The 18,057-nt window shown below is 54.6% G+C and overlaps 1 protein-coding gene across 1 annotated transcript; it reads right to left on the bottom strand.

The window, feature by feature from the left end:
- Window positions 1-7,775: 7,775 nt before the first annotated feature.
- On the bottom strand, window positions 7,776-11,864 carry KNCN (kinocilin). The gene is made up of 3 exons (XM_081486521.1): window positions 11,714-11,864; window positions 9,823-9,897; window positions 7,776-7,855 (listed from the first exon to the last, which is right to left on the bottom strand). Exons 1-3 carry the CDS (start codon window positions 11,862-11,864, stop codon window positions 7,776-7,778), a joined length of 306 nt encoding a protein of 101 aa, XP_081342647.1.
- Window positions 11,865-18,057: the final 6,193 nt, after the last annotated feature.

The following is an 18,057-nucleotide window of genomic DNA, read 5'->3' as shown; positions in this document are numbered from 1 at the left end:
GTGGCTCAGATGGTAAAGAACCAGCCTGGAATACAGGAGACCGGGGTTCAAGCCCTGAGTTGGGAAGAACCCCTGGAGAAGAGAATGGCAGCCCACTCCAGTATTTTATCCTGGAGAATTCCATGGACAGAGGAGCCTAGTGGGCTACAGTCCATGGGGTCACTAAGAGTTGGACATGACTGAGCGACTAAGCGACTAACACTACCATGACCCTATGAGCTATTGCAGTCCTGAACCCAGTTCACCCAGTGAGAAACTGAGGCTGGGAGAGGTGAAGAACATGGTTTACTCAGTTGTAATAGGTAAAACGGATTCGAACCCAGCTCTATCAGATTGAAAGTCATGTTGTTTTGCTACAGCAGACTTTCTGCTTACTGGAAGGTATAGAGGTGTTTGATTATTTTAAAAATTAGTAATTGATTATTATTATCCAGCCAATAAGCTTGGGGCCCAAGGAGGGTGGTCCTCTGTTAGGTGGATGCAGAGCTCCTAGGGTGGGGGGCTCTGTCTGAAACCCCTTCAGGTCAGCCTGCCCCACCGAGTCCCTGAATCTGGGATGTCTGTGTTGTTCTAGAGCAGGTGGTTAACTGGGGGCAGCTGCCAGGTCTCCTGGTTCCAGGTGCCTGCTGCAAGGGCCCCAGAGCTTCTGGGCGAGGGTGAGGGGCTGGGGCTTTGATCGAAGCATCAGGCACTGGACCATGCCCGCTGTCCTCCATGTGAAACCAAGTGCCTCATTTGCTCAGTCTGAACCCCTCACTGTGAACCCTTCTGTTTCCCTGAGCTTTGGCCCTTCTGTTCCCCTTCAATCCCAGAAAGTCTGGGCCAGCCCCCTCTCGTGGCCTTCCCATTGTCCCCCTCCATCCCACCTCCATCCTCAGGGAACCTCCCACATCACCATTACTCATTGCCGGCTTATTCACTACCCTGGAAACTCTCAGCTTCTGCCAACTGAATTCTGCCTCCTGGGAGCCCCCAAAGCTGTCACCACCCCCACCCTAGCCAATCCTAGAGCTCCCCTACACCCTGTCCACGCAATAGACTCATGTGTGCATGGACACACACACAAACACACACATACGTACACACACAAACACAGAGGCTCACACTGATTCTCTGGAAACAAGAGAATGGAGAGAATGAAGTCTGGAGGTGTGGCTTCCCAGCTCCTGTGTTGGACACCTGCGGCCCATAATCCTCATCCCTGAGTGCCTGCACACATCCATACACATATGCATCACATGTGTACACTCAGTGGCTGGATATACCCAGAAATACACACACAGGTGCATTACACTGAGAGCTGAAGACACAGGCCAACACAGAGCCAGCCAGCCAGACACTCTCTGTTGCCTGCCTATCTGATGAGAGGAAGCTGCTGCCCAGCATAGGTACCTCTGGAGACCTGTCTGCCCGGAAGCACGGAGGTGGATGGCTGACTATGTGCAGAGGACTACCCTTCCTGCCCACCTCCTTCCAAGGCTTTGGGATGTACGCTTGCTCCTCCAGTGCAAATCTCCTGAGGGGCTTCGGCATCCTTTCACAGCTGCCTCGCCCTGCACCCTCCTAGTGCCTTGGCTCCTCCTCTCCAATTCCCAGTTCCTCCCTTCCACCCCAGCTACCCTCCCCCTCATCACCCTTGTCATCTCCCTGAACTCTTTCACCTCTGAGAAACCCAGCCATCCCACTCTTGACTAAACTCTGTTACTACCACTATAGAAACACCTGTACAGCGCCTGCTATGTGCCAAACACTGGTTTAAGTCATTTATATTGTTGTTGTTCAGTTGCCCAGTCATGTCCAGCTCTTTGCAGCCCTGTGGACTGCAGCATGCCAGGCCTTTTATATCATTAACTCATTTAAGCCCTGTGACAACCCTATAGATAGATGCTATTGCCATCTTCAGCTTTGGATGGGGACAAAGAGGCTCAGAGAGGTTGAGTCACTTGCCCAAGGTCACAGACATGGTGATAATAAGTGGCAGTGCTGGGACTCAAATCTAGGCTGTGTGGGGCTTCCCTGGTGGCTCAGTGGTAAAGAATCTGCTTGCCACTGCAGGAGACACAGGTTTGAGCCCTGATCCAGGAAGATCCCACATGCCACAGAGCAACCAAGCCCATGTACCACAGCTATTGAGCTCCAGAGCCCGCACCAAAACTACTGAAGCCCTGTGCTCCGCGACAGGAGAGGCTGCTGCAATGAGAAGCCTGCATACTGCACCTAGAGAAAGCCTGCGCAGCAAGGACAACTCAGCACAGCCAAAAATAATAAATAAAATTATATTTTAAAAAAACCCTAGGCTGTGTGTTTTCTATACCTGTGCTCCTCACCATGACTGCACAGCCTCCAGCTGTAACTGTGCTCTGATCTAAGGCCATCCTGGAACTCTGCTTCTTCTCCTTGAGCCTCTTGTCTCTGCTTCTCTCTGCATCCACCTGAGGACCCACACTACCTCACTTCGCTTACCCTCTTGCAGTTTACCGTGTCTTGCAACTTTTTCCTTTGTCCTCTGTCAAAGCTGCCAGAGATGCCTCAACTCTGCATGGGTCCAGCTTTCTGCCTCCTCCACATTTGTGCCCAAACTGCGAAGCTTTGTGGGTGAAAAGAAAACCAGCTCCTAGGCAGCAGGGCCTTCGTGCAACCCCGTCTTTGGTTTGACCCTGGCAGCCCTCAAGGCTCCCAGGGGACATCCCCCTTCCTCGTCAGTGTCCATCACCCCCTCACCATGCCTGCATCTCCTCCTGGAGGCACTCGAGCCTCTCCCTCTTGAAACCAAACAAAGCCCTCATCTCCCCCACATCTGCCTCCATTTAACCTCGCCCCCCACTTCTTGAGAGTGCTGGCTACACCCCCACTTTACCTCCTTCTCAAAGGTCAATCCACTCCCATCTGGCTTCTGCACCACCATGCTTGACTGCTGGCTCCAAGGCCACCAGCCGCCTCCTCGTTGCTGAATCCAGTGAAGATTGTTCATGACCTCGCCACAGCTCTGGACCCGCTGAGCCCTCCTCCTTGGAAACATTCTCCTCCTCTTAGAAACAGCCCTCTTAAACTTCATCCTCTCCCACAAAGCCCAGACTGACAGCCAGAGACCTGGCTTCACCCTTGCTCCTCCTCCCCTGGATTGTCCTCCACACATTTCCCCTCTTGTCGGACACCAGCCCTGCAGGTGCTTCCCTCCAGGGGTCTCTAGAGCCCATCTCTTCCTCTCTAGTCTCCCTGCTACCCCACGCAGCTCTCCTCCCCTCCTCTCCCCAGGGAACCCCTCCTGGGCTTTCTCAGCCCTAGCTCCCTCTAAGCCACCCTCTCGATTTTGCTGAAGTGGAGCTGAACTCACCAGGTGTGGTCGGGTGACCATGCTGCTCCTGCTGCTTTACTTTCACCTGGCTGACTCCAGTTTAGAGCGCAGCTGGGACGTCACTTCCTCCAGGAAGCCTTCCTTTGCCTAGGTGATGGGGAACTCCTGTGTCCAGGTCCACATTCCCCTGCTGGTCTACCTTGAGGATCAGAGTTTTATCCTCCTTCTTCACTGCCACATCCCCCCGGTCTCCCCAGGTGCCCAGGGAATGTTGGTTAAACAAATGGTTAAGGTCAGAGGGACCACTGTCACCTGCCTTTATCTGTCTCTTGATTTGGAGGTTGCTCTGTGCCCACTTCTCTCTGATTCCCTCCTTACTTTGGGTCTTGGGAGGGTGCGGTGGGCAGCTGGGTGGGGACTGGAGGTGGTTCCTAGGGCAGATTCCTACTGAGTTAAAGAGAAGGAAGGATCACGGTAGAGCAGAGGGACCCAAGGCAGCCTCTCCATACTGTGTGTCCTCCTCCTCCTGCTTTCCCGTCCCTGTGGTTCTCATCTCTTTTCAGAGGACTGTGCTCCAGGTACAGGTCTTTGCCCTCTTGTCTGGTGCTACTCAGTTCCTCTGGGGTTTAGGGCTGGATGGAATATCCCCTCTAGTTCTAAAGCTACCCTCCTCATCTTCTCCCCTCTCCTGCCCTCCTCTTGCCTTCCCTCCAGCTTCCCCCAACACCTGTAGCTTGCACTTGCCTGAGCCAGTTCAGTGGATACTTCTTGGTTGGTTCTGCCTGGGGGCCCTCAAGGGAGGAAGGATCCCTAGAAAGCAGGGCAGCCACCCGGAGCCCACTTGATGGGGCTGGGTAGGGCAGTGGCGGCTGGTCCCCCTCACTCACCTGACTGACTGCTTGCAGATCCCGGGCTTAGCGAGTGGGCGGGGGGAAGGAGGGCGCCAGGGAGCAGCCCCCAGGGACTGGGAGGGGCGAGTGGCAGGCTGCGGGCTGCGCAGGTTCTGAGCGCCCCTCTCAGCGTCGTGGCGGCTCCTCGGCTCCGTTTGACCCCCCCACGGATCGTCGTTCGCACCAAGTCTCCTCTCCTCTCTGGCTACAGCTCCGCGCCGCCCTTCTCCCTTCCCCGTTTCTAGGTTTCACGCTTTTCAAGCGCCTGGCGGTGAACTCCCAGCCGCCCACACGGTCTCCAGTCTGGACTTCTGGAGTCCGAGTCCGGGATGGATACCTTGCCATTCACTCTGGAGTGAGGGGTGTAGGTCGCACTGGTCTGTCTTCAGTCTCCGGGGGATTCCCCACCCTGGGCGGGGGAGGGGGGTGGAACTGTGGGAGCAGGAAGATTTTTCCAGACGTGAGTCTTATTTTCAGCACCCTTTCTCCAATCACCCTCCACCAATCCTGCATCCTAGACAGAGGTGTGGTCGTGAGCCCCTTATACAGCTCCTGGTGGGATTTGTAAGGGCTTCTTAGAGGGTGGAGGAGGGAGTGGAAGGAGGGAGTGCTGGGCACCAGCGCCTCCAGGCTGGACTGTGTTGGAAAGGACTGTGGGAGTCTGAGGTGCTGATATTCCAGGATCTGGGAAGTTCAGCTGGAGGAGCATGTCCAACCCCCTCTTCATTCATTCACCTATCCATTCATAAATCTGCCCTGTTGTGAACCACATGCCAGGCAACCTTCATCCTGATAGTGGTCTGGGAGGGACCACTCCCCTTCCATATGCAGATGAAGAAACTGAGGCTCCAGGCTTCAGTCTCTGGTCCACCCCCTCCTGCCCTTCACCTGAGGGGGTCTGCAGAACCAGGATGTGAGTCTTATCACAGGCACAGACTCCAGTCCTCCAGGTTGACCCAGTGGGGATGTGACTTCCAGGGGGCTGCCTGGACCTAGCACCCCCCACCTTTGGTATATTCTCAGCATTCAGTCCAGCACAGCCAGCACAGACACAGCTGACGTCAGAGTGAGGCCACTGGCAGAACTAATTTCATTTATTGAACAGACTGCTGAAAGAGCTGGGTCCAAAGACCTGTCTCTGTCCCCTCACTCCCATACTGAATGGAGGGTTCTGGACCTGCTCGGGGGGGGGGGGGGGTGCTTTCCCCTCACACCACCCACCATACCATCCCTGCCTGCTAGGCCTAACCTCACCTCCTTCCAAAGCATGCATGGGAAGAAGGCAGTGACTCCACATGGCCACTCCTGTGATCAGGTTGAGGGGGTGGGGGCGGTCAGGGGTGGGGGGTGGGTAGAGATGCAGTTGGGGAGGAGGTATGCAGACACTTACCTGGACTGGGGGGAAGGGAGGACTCAGGAAGCCCATGGCAGGGAAAGAGAAGAAACAGACCCTGGCCTGGAGAACTCCCAGAGCTTCAAGGGTCCTTTGGGCCCCCACACAGTTCTTCCTCAATGGACGTAGCTCTCACCTTTTCATGTGTTCATTTCTTAATTTATTGCGCTCTGATCCCCAGCACTGCTCTATATCTGGCCCTGTCAGGCATCTGGGATACCGCAGGCCACCCTGGGGGAGACCACAGCTGGGAAGGGTTGATGGTGGGCGAGGCGGGGGACCACAATTCCCATGGCTCAGGCTCCCCCTTCCCCACTTCTACCCCATCCACCCCCTAGGCATCTCTTTGGGGCACTGCTGGTGAAGACTGAAGATGGACCGGAGGAACAGGTTCCTTATTGATCAAGGAAACCAGACCTGAGTTGTTGTTCATGATGATGATGTTGAGGGAAAGGAGAAGGGGCAAGGGGCAGGCAGGAGGGACGTGAAAAGGAAGGAGATGCAAGGAGAGGAATGTTGACTTCCCTTGGGCTGGAGGAACCAAACACTCTCCAGCCCACCAGCATTTGGGAAACTGGTTCTATCCATGGAGCTCTATCCCACAGTGGTCAGGGCATTAGTCCCTGGGGCCTGTGCAGAGGGCAGCAGAGGGTAGAGCTTTGGGCAAGTAGAGAGAAGGAGCCTGAATGCGAGATCTGGCTCCACAGTCTCTCACCATGGAACTCGATTCCTTTTCCTGCAGAGCCCCAACTTTCCCAGCTGTACAATGGGATGGTCTCTCCTACTTTTGGTGTCGTTTTCCAACATCCACCGGGAACTTTCCATGTGCCTGGCCATTAGCTCCTACTTTAATGAAGGGGGAAATAGAGGCCACTCAGAGTGCTGTAGGCTGTGATGGAGCACAGAGAATCAGGGGAAGCTTCCAAGAGGAGGCATCATCTGCAGTGATCCTTGGAGAATGAGACTCCTCATAGCTTGTCTTCTGCTCACCAACCAGGACAGGAGCCACATGGAGCAGAAGTCTGCACAGAGGTCACCTTGAGGGCACAGGCGTGTGAGGAGCAGTGGGGAGGGAGGAACAGTGTTTTCTGCACAGTCACACACTGATCAGGTCTGCCTGGCCCCAAACCCTATGAATATGTGGAGCCTGAAATGGCTCTCCAGGGAAAGCCTAGGGAATTGTTTCTCCATCAAATTTAAGCTATTTAACATTTATTGAGCACTTACTGTCTACCCTTATGCTAACTGGAAAAAGGGCAATAGGCAGTAGGTTTAAACAAAATTAGTAATTGTTTTGTGAAAAAGAAGATTTCAACCTTCCTGGAGAGTGTCGAGAGAGGGAGACAGAGGCTGGTGGAAGAGGACGTGGAGGGCATTGTGGTTGGGGGACACTTGGAAGGGGGCCTTCAAAGGTGGAGGTTTGATAGGCAGAGAGGCACAAACAAGTGGGGGGCATCCAGAACACGGGCCAGGGCTTGGAAACTCGGATGCGTTTAGGTTGCTCAGGAGCAGTGAGAGGGTGGGGAGGAGAGGAAGACTGGAGGTCTTGTCTGCAGTCAGATCCTGAAAAGCCTTGAACAGTGGCGTCAACCCCCAGGAGTCTCAGCACAGGGGTCAGCTCAGGAGCCACCTCCTCCTGAAAGCCTCCAGGCCTTGCCTCCTGGGTTCCTGTCAAGGCAGTGACCATTTCATTTTTCCAGGCTCTGCCCCTTGTCTGGTTCACTGCTGCTCTGGGCCTGTCCCTGAGGAGTGGTTCAGAGCTTCTGATATTCAGAAGAGTCTGGTCCAGCCCCTCAATCCAGCCAGTGAATTCCTGAGGCTCAGAGCCTTTGGGACTGAGGGCCTCAGAACCCGGCTGTGGTTTCTGAGGGCCTGTAGTTCACTTCCCTGGGCAGGCAGGAGCAAGGGACTGGGGCATCACTGGGCCCCACATTCCAGAGAAGCCAGTCAGTAGATCAGAAAGGGAAGAAAGCTGAGCTGCCGTCCAGAGAGAAGATCCAGGTCAAGAGCCTGAAACTAGAGACACCTTAGTCCCAGCCCTGCCCATCACAGGAATCCATTTCCAGTGGCTTTGGCGGATGCAGGTCTGACATCTCCAGGAGCTGGTTCTTCTCAGGTTCGGATCCAGGCAGGCTCTGAGACTGGGGGAGCAGGGGGAGGAGAGCTCAGGGCAGGGGGCAACCCCTCAGCCCTTGCCTTAGCCCTCGCCAGTCCCCCGGCCCCCAGGCTTCAGCTTCTCCAGGGTTCTGCTCACGGTGGACAGGCTGCTACGGGCTCCTGTGGGAGAGACCAGGACAGGGCGGCTGAGTAGACAGATCCTGGGTCAGAGCCTCCCAGAGGGACCTGGGTCAGAGGGGATAGAATGGGGAGGGAGGGAGTCTTGGGGGGCAGCCTGGTTTAAAGAGACATGGATGGTCAGAGTGGCCCTTCAAGAGGACAGCAACATGGTGTGGGAGTTAGAGGCAGGACTTGGGGCTGACGACCTGGTTTCTGGCCCCACCACTTCCCAGCTGAGTCTCATAACCTCCCTGGGCCTCAGTCAGTTCAGTTCAGTCCCTCAGTCATGTCAGACTCTTTGTGACCCCATGGACTGCAGCATGCCAGGCTTCCCTGTCCATCACCAACTCCCGGAGCTTGCTCAAACTCACGGCCATTGAGTCGGTGATGCCATCCAGTCATCTCATCCTCTGTCATCCCCTTTTCCTCTTGCCTTCAATCTTTCCCAGCATCAGGGTCTTTTCCAATGAGTCAGTTCTTTGCATCAGGTGGCCAAAGAATTGGAGTTTCAGCTTCAGCATCAGTCCTTCCAATGAATATTCAGGACTGATTTCCTTTAGGATGGACTGGTTTGATCTTCTTGCAGTCCAAGGGATTCTCAAGAGTCTTTTCCAACACCACAGTTCAAAAGCGTCAATCCTTTGACACTCAGCTTTCTTCACAGTCCAACTCTCATATCCATACATGGACTACTGGAAAAACCATAGCTTTGACTAGATGGAACTTTGTCAGCAAAGTAATGTCTTTGGCTTTTCAATATGCTGTCTAGGTTGGTCATAACTTTTCTTCCAAGGAGCAAGTGTCTTTTAATTTCATGGCTGCAATCACCATCTGCAGTGATTTTGGAGTCCCCCAAAATAAAGTTTCTCACTATTTCCATTGTTTACCAATCTATTTGCCATGAAGTGATGGGACTGGATGCCATGATCTTAGTTTTTTGAATGTTGAGTTTGAAGCCAACTTTTTCACTCTCCTCTTTCACTTTGATCAAGAGGATCTTTAGTTCTTTGCTTTCTGCCATAAGGATGGTGTCATCTGCATATCTGAGGTTATTGATATTTCTCCTGGCAGTCTTGATTCCAGCTTGTGCTTCATCTAGCCAGGCATTTTGTATGAGGTACTCTGCATATAAGTTAAATAAGCAGGGTGACAATATACAGCCTTGATGTACTCCTTTCACAATTTGGAACCAGTCTGTTGTCACGTGTCCGGTTCTAACTGTTGATTCTTGACCTGCATACAGATTGCTCAGGAGGCAGGTAAGGTGGCCTGGTATTCCCATCTCTTTAAGAATTTTCCACAGTTTGTTGTGATCCACACAGTCAAAGGCTTTGGCATAGTCAATAAAGCAGAAGTAGATGTTTTTCTGGAACTTTCTTGCTTTGTCAGTGATCCAACAGATATTGGCAATTTGGGCCTCAGTTGCCCCATATATAAAGTGGGGCTAATTATAGTACCTGCCTCATGTGGCTGGTTCTGAGAATGAAACAAATCAACGTATGGAAAGTGCTTGGAACAGTGTCTGGGATGGAACCTTTTGCTGAGTGCTCAGCATCCTACCATGGGCTGCAGACATTGGAGGTGGGGGCATCTTTGAGAAACTCTTGCCCTGGAATTTTCCAGTGTGGCGGGATGAAGGAGGAGGGAGATGCCCAGTTTCGGGTACTAGCTCTGAGAGTTGGATTCCACTATGGGAGAGGAGAGTGAGAAAATAACTGGGCATTGGGCTAGGGGAGGGAGGGCAGTGTGGTGCTATACTGGGCCTGACAGAGAAACTTTGGGGACCAGAGGGGTTGAGCTCTGCTGGGAGCAAGAAGCGTTTGACTAAGCTCGTGAAAGAACTATGCAAAACTTCTGCCTCCCTGTGATTGAAGAAGCCCCCTTTGCACTTCCATCATGGTAGCTTCTCTGGGCTGTGTACCCAGAGGGGAAGATGGAAGATAGACTCTGGAATTTCTGGAACTTACCCTCTTTGTTTCCATTGGTGCTGGATCTTCCCTCCCCATGATCTGCCCCTGGCTGGGGGTGGATTCTCAGGCTCCCTGTAGGATGAGAGCACCCCAAGCCCTGTGATTACTGAGCCATTCTCAAATCAAGTTCAGCTCTAGGAAGGGAAGTCCTTCCTGTTGTCTACTCCCCATCCTGGCTGCTGTCTTTGCTCTACTACTTTCCTTTATGTCTCCCACATGATCTGCGCAGATTTGGGGAGGGGAATGAAGGTGGAAGAAATGGGCCCTTGAAGGAGAAGACAGCAGATATTTAAGGAGGTGGGGGTCCTGGGGAGAACTGGGGATGAATGTGCAGGGCTGATGGAGATGGGAGCACCTAAGTGGGGGGCTGAGATGAGGTGGGGAGCTATCCAGGGTCCTGAGGTATCAGGGGAACTAGAGGGTCTTTATGGAAGCTCAGGGATGAAGTAGGGTTATCTGGAGATCTTGGAGGCTTTGGGGAAGAAGGAGAACTTATCAGGGGAGATGGAGGTTCTAGGTCCTCTGAGCCAGTTCAGGGACTTAGTGGAAGGCTGGAATCTGTGTGCAGTCACAGCAGTGCCTACACAACACACACACACACACACACACACACACACACACACAGCATCTCTAACACACGCAGCCAGTATAGTCACACATGTGGGCTTGGCTGCTCTGCACAGTGGGCTGCAGACTTACACACAGAGGGTCTCACGCAGTTCTTGGCGGAGGTGGGGATGGAGGAGAGGACTCACCTATTGTGGGCAGGATGTGGTCCAGGTTGAACCGAGGCTTCAGGAAGGGGTAGGCCAAGATAAGGAGCCCTAAGAAGAGAGACATGGAGGGGTTCCGTGGTGAGGAGGGAGCCTGTTTAGGGTGAGCTGTGTGAAGCTGTGGGCTGTGAGCCTGGGGCTGGGTTATGGGTGTGCATGGGAGGAGCATGAGTGGGCCGGGTTGGGACTGTGGGTGTGTGAATGTAGCCTGTGAGTGTGTGCCTCAGTCGGGGGGCATTCCCCAACACCCAGCCCCAGGAGGGGGTGGAGAGCAGTGCCTTCGGGGGGGAAAGGGTTACAGGCTGTGAAGGCCCAGGCTCCTGACTCCACCCTGCCCAGGTGATGGCAGGTTGGTTTCTTCCTCCCCCTGCAGCTGGAAATGGGCCCATTTGCAACCCCCAACTCTGATTCCCTGCCCTCCCCTAGAGCTCCCAGGGCAGGACTGGGGCTCCTCAGTGAGCTGGGGAGAGAGTAGCGGAAGAATGGGTCCTGCTCTGTCACTCCCAAGGGTTTGGCCCCTGGCCTGAGTTCACAGGTGCAGATGCCAGAGCCCACCGACCTGGTGCTTCTGGTTCTGCCCATGGCCCAGGGTGGTGGGAGGGGCGAGTGATGGTACCCAGCACCACTGTGGGGATGTCAGTGGGCCTGGTCCGGACAGAGAGATGCCTGGACAGACAGATCAGCTGCAGCAACATTCCAGGAAAGAAAAGGAAACCCTTTGTCTGAGCTGGATCCTGTCAGGGCTCAAGGAGGGTCCCACAGAGAACTCTGTCCTTCTCTACCCACCAATTCATCCAGAACAAGCTTATGAGTCCTAACACTAACTGAAGAGTCCAGGGCTTGGGACTGGGGAGCCAGAGCAAGAGTGGCCCCAGAGCAGTGGTCACCAGCTCCTGCTCCAAATCTCCTCACCCCTGCAGTGTGCCGTGGGAATCTCACCCCAGCCTCCCTCTCCCTCCCTGTACCCCTGATGGCTGCCTTGCTCACACCTCCAACTTCCATCCTCCCCAACTGATTCCTGATGACCCAACTCTTCCCTCCATTTCTTGTTCACCTGGCCATGGTCCCCTCACCCCACCTTCTGCCCCAGCTCCCTCTCTGAGGCACCTTCTCACCCAGACCAGAAGCGCCAATAAAGATCCCGCCCACGGCAGCTGCAGCTTTGGAGATGGAGACGCCGATGATGATGCTGCCGGCCACCAGACCGAGGGCCACACAGGCCAGCTGCAGGCAGCGGAAGTCTCTGCTGCTGATGGGGATGTCCATGCAGGCCTACCCAGGGCACTGCCTCCACCAGCGGAGCCTGTCTCCGGAACAGCTCTGGAGGTCTCGGTCCTCTTGGATGTCTCCTTGCTGGAGCTCCACCTTCAGGAAGAGAGTCTCTGGCCAGTAAGATTCTGGGCTTCTAACCTTTGGGTTTATCTGCAACCCTATGCCACCACAGTCTCAGGGGCCCAACCTTGAGTGAGGATCTCTCCCAGGTCACTCCAGCTTACTCTTCCTCCTCTGTAGGCCCCTGAAGCTGGAAGCCACTCTCGGGATTCCTGCCTGACCACATCCGGCCTTGGCTGCCAGAGCTCTGGAGAGCTGGGCCTGCGCCCCGGGGGTTTGCCCCTGCCAGCCTCCTCTGGGGAGAGCTCAGCCTGAGTTCCCCTGCCCAGGACATTCTGCCTCAGGTCCCTGGAGCCTGCTTAGCTGCCACTGAGCTTCAGCCTATTAAAGTTTAAAGCAATGGTTGCAAGGGGGAGGGGCTCCAGAGGACCAGGCTTCCTCAGAGAGGTAGGCAGCAGGAGGTGCTGAGTTATTCATGAGGTTGCAATGTGAGTTGCTGCCCACAGGCCCATGAGGGCAGTCAGCCCAGGTTCCACTGTGGGTCCTGGAAGGGGCCGGATGAGCCGGTGGCTTCACATGGGGCTCGGCAGCCAGAGATGTGAGGACTCCTGGCCACATGCTCAGGACCCACTCTGCTGCCCCTTTGGTTGGAGGTGTACCCAAGGTGCCTGCTTGGGGACTTGGAGACGGGCGCCTGGAAGGAGACCTGGATGAGGCTCAAGAGACAGACAGGATCAGCGACAGGGCCAGGAGGAGGAGCAGGGGAGGGTCCTTCCATGTCCACTCTCTACCCCTACCCCGGCCCTCTCTGGGCCCCAGGCAGGGTGAGGACGGTCTCTTCTCCTCAAGTAGGTTCCCTTGGAGTTGCAGTGGGCTGAGAAGGGGAGCCCCTCCAGCTACCCTTGGGGTCCTTGGTGGGGGGGCTAACAGGGAGGAGCAGTGGTGGTGGCAGGGTGGGAGGACACACATGCAGGCTAGGGGCCAGGATTGGGAGGAAGGATTGGCAGGGGCCGGGTTATCAGCAGCCAGGATCTGGAGATTGGCACGAGGCTGGCACCTCCTGACCTCCAGGCTGAGCTCTGTCCAGCCTGTCTGACCCACTTGCAGGGTCCACCAAGTGAAGATCGGGCAGTGGTAACCCACCCCAGCCCGGCCCAGCCCTGTCCCGTACCCTGTGCCAGCCCTCAGCACTAGTTGCATTCTCTGGCCCTTTATGGATCAGCACAGTTCCCGGGGTCCCATCACCAGCCCCAGTGGCCTCTCTTTGGATCGCCTGCGTCTCCGCTCCATGTCTGCCATCCGACATAGTCAGGCCCAAGGTCTCAGGACTCCTCCTGCCTCCACAGCCCCCACCCCCCTTCTCCTCTGGGGCCCTTCTGCTGAGTGTGTATATGGCTCCCGCCGCCTGGAGACCCCTCATCCTGCGGGACTCTGCTTGGGCAGCCATAGCTCTGAGGAGCCATTCCTGATGGCAGCTGAGCGGTCATGTCACCACGCTGAAGTGCTGGCCACCTGTCCCTATTCTCTGTTTCCTCTGTTGACTGTGAGCCCCTTGAGGGCAGGTTCAAGGACTGAGTGCCACTGAATGGCTAGAGGGCGCCTGGTGTGGGCTTCCGGACACAAGGACATTGCTCAGGGAGGGCTTGGACCTGCACAACCATCTCAGACTGATCACGGGCACCATGGGAGCTCTGTCTTTAACTGGAGGCTTTCCTGGTGGGGATGGAAGCCTGGGAAGACCAAGGTCATCTGACTGAGCTTCAGCTGAGGGAAGGCCCCGCCAGGAAGCAGGAGTGAGACCTGGGCAGGGCAGGTGTGAAATCAAAGGTGTAGAGAAAGGAGGGTTGACCACAGAACACCGAGGGGCCCCAGAGCCATGTTGCTGACCCTCATTCGGGGAAGCCCCTGGGGGTGGGTGTCTCTAGCCTCAGCAGCAGCTTCCAGCATCCCCTGTGCCTCTAACCAGGATGAGGTCCGATTACTCTTCTAATTAGGCATCAAATGAAGCTGTGTCTCTGTCACACGTAATTGATCCCCCACTGACTAGTTTTAGAAAGAGCCATCAAAATAATTGTCCATGGAAGCGTGTTCCCGAGACATCAAGCTTTGGGAACCCGAGCACCCCCTACAACGCCCTTGGCCTCCATTAAGGGTTTTCATAACTCTGGCTGGGCGAGGCCTCTCCAGCTCTTCTCCTGTTGTCAGGCTGAGGGCGATGTGTGCACGCCATCAGCAAGACAACACTCTGGTTCCACATCTCTGAGGTGGAAACCTCGCACTCTGGGCCTCAACTTGCTCATCTGGTGAATGGGGATGAGGATGGCAGGGGAGTCAGGGGTGCCAGAACACTCTGATCTCTAAAAACTGGAGACAAGTTTTAAATTAGAGATTTTCTTTGACATTGTAAATCCCTCCGGGCAGAGAGGCAGAGCAGAGACTGTGGAGGAGAGACACATAGAACCTCCCAGCTCCTTTCCAGAACAGATGGGGACACCGAGACACAGGGAGGTGGAAGGGCAGCCCAAGGCTGACATGGATTCTGGCGTCCAGCTTCCCTGCCCAGTTGGGAAGGGGGACAGCACATCTCTAAACTGTCTTCTCTGAGGTGGGAGGAACTGGCAACCCCACCATCAGAGGGAGACACTGTGTTCAGAAGAATCAGGCCAAGTCCTGCATGGTTCCCTCATGACAGGAGTGTCACTAAAGGCCACTGCAAATTTGTGCTATCTCCTCTTCTATTTATTCACACTGTTCTTGGGGTTCTCAAGGCAAGAATGCTGAAGTGGTTTGCCATTCCCTTCTCCAGAATTGATTACAAATGGAGAGAGGGAGACTTGCTAATTTTTTCCTGTAGCAATTTTGGCCGTACCAGCCCTGAAGAAGCAAATGTATGCTTGCCCTTGGGTGATGCTATCACAGGTAAATGAGATGGAAGCCCAAGGCTCTAGAGCCTGACCACCCCACACTCCCCCACTCCCAAGCTCAGAGCCCCGTGCTCCCGCCGCCCCCCCCCCCCAAAGCCTGGGTCTTCCAGGCCCCTGGATCCAGAGTGTGGCTGGGCCTTGGGTCACCACTAATTCTATCAGAATATCTCTTTTTCTCATGGGGAGGCTAGGGTTGGAGGGGGCCTGCCTGTGCTCTTTCCTTCCCAGAAGCACGAAGTCCAAGAGTGGCATGGGGTGGGGAGGAAGGGTGGGTGAAAAGACCTCAGCTTGGTTTAGTTCTGTTTATTTTCCTTGAGGGCTGAGGACCCTGGAAAGTGATCAATTCACTGCTCCCCTGGGGGATGGGCAGCTTTCCCGGACCGTTCCGAAGCTGAAGTCGGGGAAGCGGCTTCCAAGGCAACTGCTACCATGGCAACAAGTGCCAGCCACTGGGGGGACATTGCTTCTCACTGTTCCCCTCAGACCTCAGCAGCTGGAGCAGCTGGCATGGGACCAGGGCACTGCTGATCACTGAGCTGGATCTGATGAGGGGCAGTCAGCCGGGAGGGAGGAGGGGCCCTCAGAGCTCAGGCAGGTGGATGCTTGGAGGAAGAAAGACTCCAGCACTGTCCCCGACCCCCCATGGAGCTCAGACAGGAGTGCTCAGTGTCCCTGAGAATCAGGACGGGCTGGGGCTGAGGCCTGCCAGCTGAGTCTGGGGCATTCCCACCCTCTCCTAAGGGCAGCCAGCATGTGAGCATAGAGCTGGAACACTGGCTGCCACAGTTCCAGGTTCCAGAGCCTCACTTAGCATGTCTGCCTTGGCCCAGCACAGCCAGGCACAGGGCCTGGTCCCCAGAAAGGGCAAGAGACTTCCCAAGGTCACCAGTGAACAGTGACAAAGGAAGGACTAGAACCCAGGGTCCCTGGCCCCCAAACTGGCTCTTCCCCTGGCATAACAGCTGCCCTTTGGGGACAGGGACCCTGGCTCAGAGGGACAGAGCAGAGTGTCAGTAGGAGAATCCCACAAAGGGCCAGAGGTCAGCCCCATATGGAAAGTCCAGACCCATTTCCACCCATACAAGCAGCTTTCCTCATCTTCATCACTGGGGCCCATTTGAGCAATTCTGGCCCAGGAGACAATAATAACTACAGCTATCACAGCTAACAGGCTTCCCTGGTGGCTCAGAGGTAAAGAATCCGCCTGCCAATGCAGGAGATGCGGGTTCAATCCCTGGATTGGGAAAATCCCCTGGAGAAGGAAATGGCAACCCACTCCAGTATTCTTGCCTGGGAAATCCACGGAGAGAGGAGCCTGGCGGGCTCCAGTCCATGAGGTTGCAAAAGAGTTGAACACGACTTAACAACTAAACAACAAAAATCACAGCTAATATTTATTGAGCACTTACTGTGTGTGCTTGGAACTGCTCTAAATACTTTACATTTATTTATTTGTAACTTCACAACAGCACCATGAGATAAGCATTAGCTTCCTCAGTTTCTGGTTTAAGAAACTGAGACCTTTGGAGATTAAGTAACTTGCCCAAGGCCAGTAAGTGAAACAGCTGGGATTTGCACCCAGGCAGCACAGCTCTGGGCATCAGGTCTCTGGGAAAAATTCCACTTCTACCTTCTTAGCTCTACAGCTGTGGGCATGCTTTTTTTTTTTTTTTCCCTTTCTCTGCTTGGTTTTTCATGTTAAGTACCATAAAATAGCACCTTAACTCATATGACTGCTGTGAGAATTAAATGAGATGCCTGTGAGCTTCTAAGAAAGTACTCAGTAAGTGCATGATAATGCCAGCAAAACCAAAGTAGGCACAGTGGTTCAGAGCGCAGAGCCATGGACAAGAGAGGCCTTGCCAGGTGCACCCAGTGGGTAGGATGGGGGAATACTTGGTCCAGGAAGCTCCCGTAAGTCACATCCTGCTGGGCCAACCTGAAGGACTGACCAGGGTGGGGTTGGAGTCTAGAGACAAGCCTCACACCCTGGTTCCAAGTCCCCAGGGACAGGGAGACTTAGGGTCAAAAGGCTCAGAGTCTGCAGGCCTGTTTATCCAGCCCATCCCTCGTTGGGTAGAGGAAGGGATGCAAGGATGGCAAGGGTTCCTGCAAAGAAATGACCATCATCAGAAAGTATGTCCTTGTCACCACAGAGGGTTCACAGTGCAGAACAGCTGGCAGCCAGGCCCATGACTTGCCCCCACAGCAAAGAGCCCTGCACCCCGTCTCGGCTCTCTGCTCTCCCAGGGAGAAGAGCTGGCAGCAGAGCCCAGACTACTGCCCTGACACTCGGACCTCCCTCTGCCACCTCCTTGGGAATTTCTTTTTTTGAAAATTTGTACCTTTAAATGTTTAAAAAAATTTTAAAAATTATTTATTTGGCTGTGTCAGTTTTTCATTGCATCACACGGACCTTTTGTTGTGGCACATGGACTTGCTAGCTGTAGCACACAGTCAGGAGCACCTGGGCTCAGTAGTTGTGGCAGGTAGGCTTAGCTGCTCTTCGGCGTGTGGGACCTTAGTTCCCCGACTAGGGATCAAATTCACATCCCCTGCATTGCAAGGCAGATTCTCAACCACCAGACCACCAGAGAAATTCCTCCTTGGGAATTTCTAAAGGCCCTTCCCGAACAGCCCTCTGTCTGGTTCTGAGGATTACCAGGGCAACGGGCACGGAAGCCCTCTCCTCGACAAACGTGAGGACTGTGGATCAAGGTGCCGTTTTTCTTTGTTGCCAACTCTGGGAGGACAAACACAGTCCTGGGCACACAATGGAGCCTCGAGGAAGGCTTAGTACTGCTTCAGACAGAGGGGACTCAGCTCTACTTGGGTAGGTGGGTTGGGCTGGGGACAGGGTACACCTGTTGAAGTGCTCTTTGAGGTTAGCTTGTGTGAAGGCTGCTGCTGACACGGCCTCTTCCACCTGACGGGAGATCCTAAAAGGCAGAGGCTGCTTCCTACTTCTCTCTGGGTCCTGGCACAGAATAAGAGATTGACAGATGGTAGGTGAATTTCATTTCCTCACCTAAAAAAGAGAAGCAATTGTCTCTCCTTCACCTTGTGCTATGGATCCAATGAAGTGCTGTACTTAGAGGTCTTGACAAGAGGCACCCCACCCCCTCGGCTAGACTCAGCCCCTCTCTAGAAGGCCTGTCTCCTTTTCAGGATTGCAGGTGAAGAAAGGACCACCAGGAACACAC

This window comes from Giraffa tippelskirchi, chromosome 5 (genome assembly GCF_054371585.1).
Source record: "Giraffa tippelskirchi isolate mGirTip1 chromosome 5, T2T-mGirTip1v1.2.pri, whole genome shotgun sequence".
Classification (NCBI taxonomy): domain Eukaryota; kingdom Metazoa; phylum Chordata; class Mammalia; order Artiodactyla; family Giraffidae; genus Giraffa; species Giraffa tippelskirchi.
The sequence above is the reverse complement of the archived record's forward strand: the minus strand, read 5'-3'. Positions and strand labels throughout refer to the sequence as shown.

What these genes read in the sequence shown, in the direction of transcription:
- KNCN (XM_081486521.1), bottom strand. Translation starts at nt 11,864, where the DNA reads ATGGACATCCCCATCAGCAGCAGAGACTTCCGCTGCCTGCAGCTGGCC. An exon ending in TATTGGCGCTTCTGGTCTGG is followed by an intron (nt 9,898 to 11,713) that starts GTGAGAAGGTGC and finishes CTCATCCTACAG; the next exon opens with GGAGCCTGAGAATCCACCCC. An exon ending in CACCAATGGAAACAAAGAGG is followed by an intron (nt 7,856 to 9,822) that starts GTAAGTTCCAGA and finishes TCTCTCCCACAG; the next exon opens with GAGCCCGTAGCAGCCTGTCC.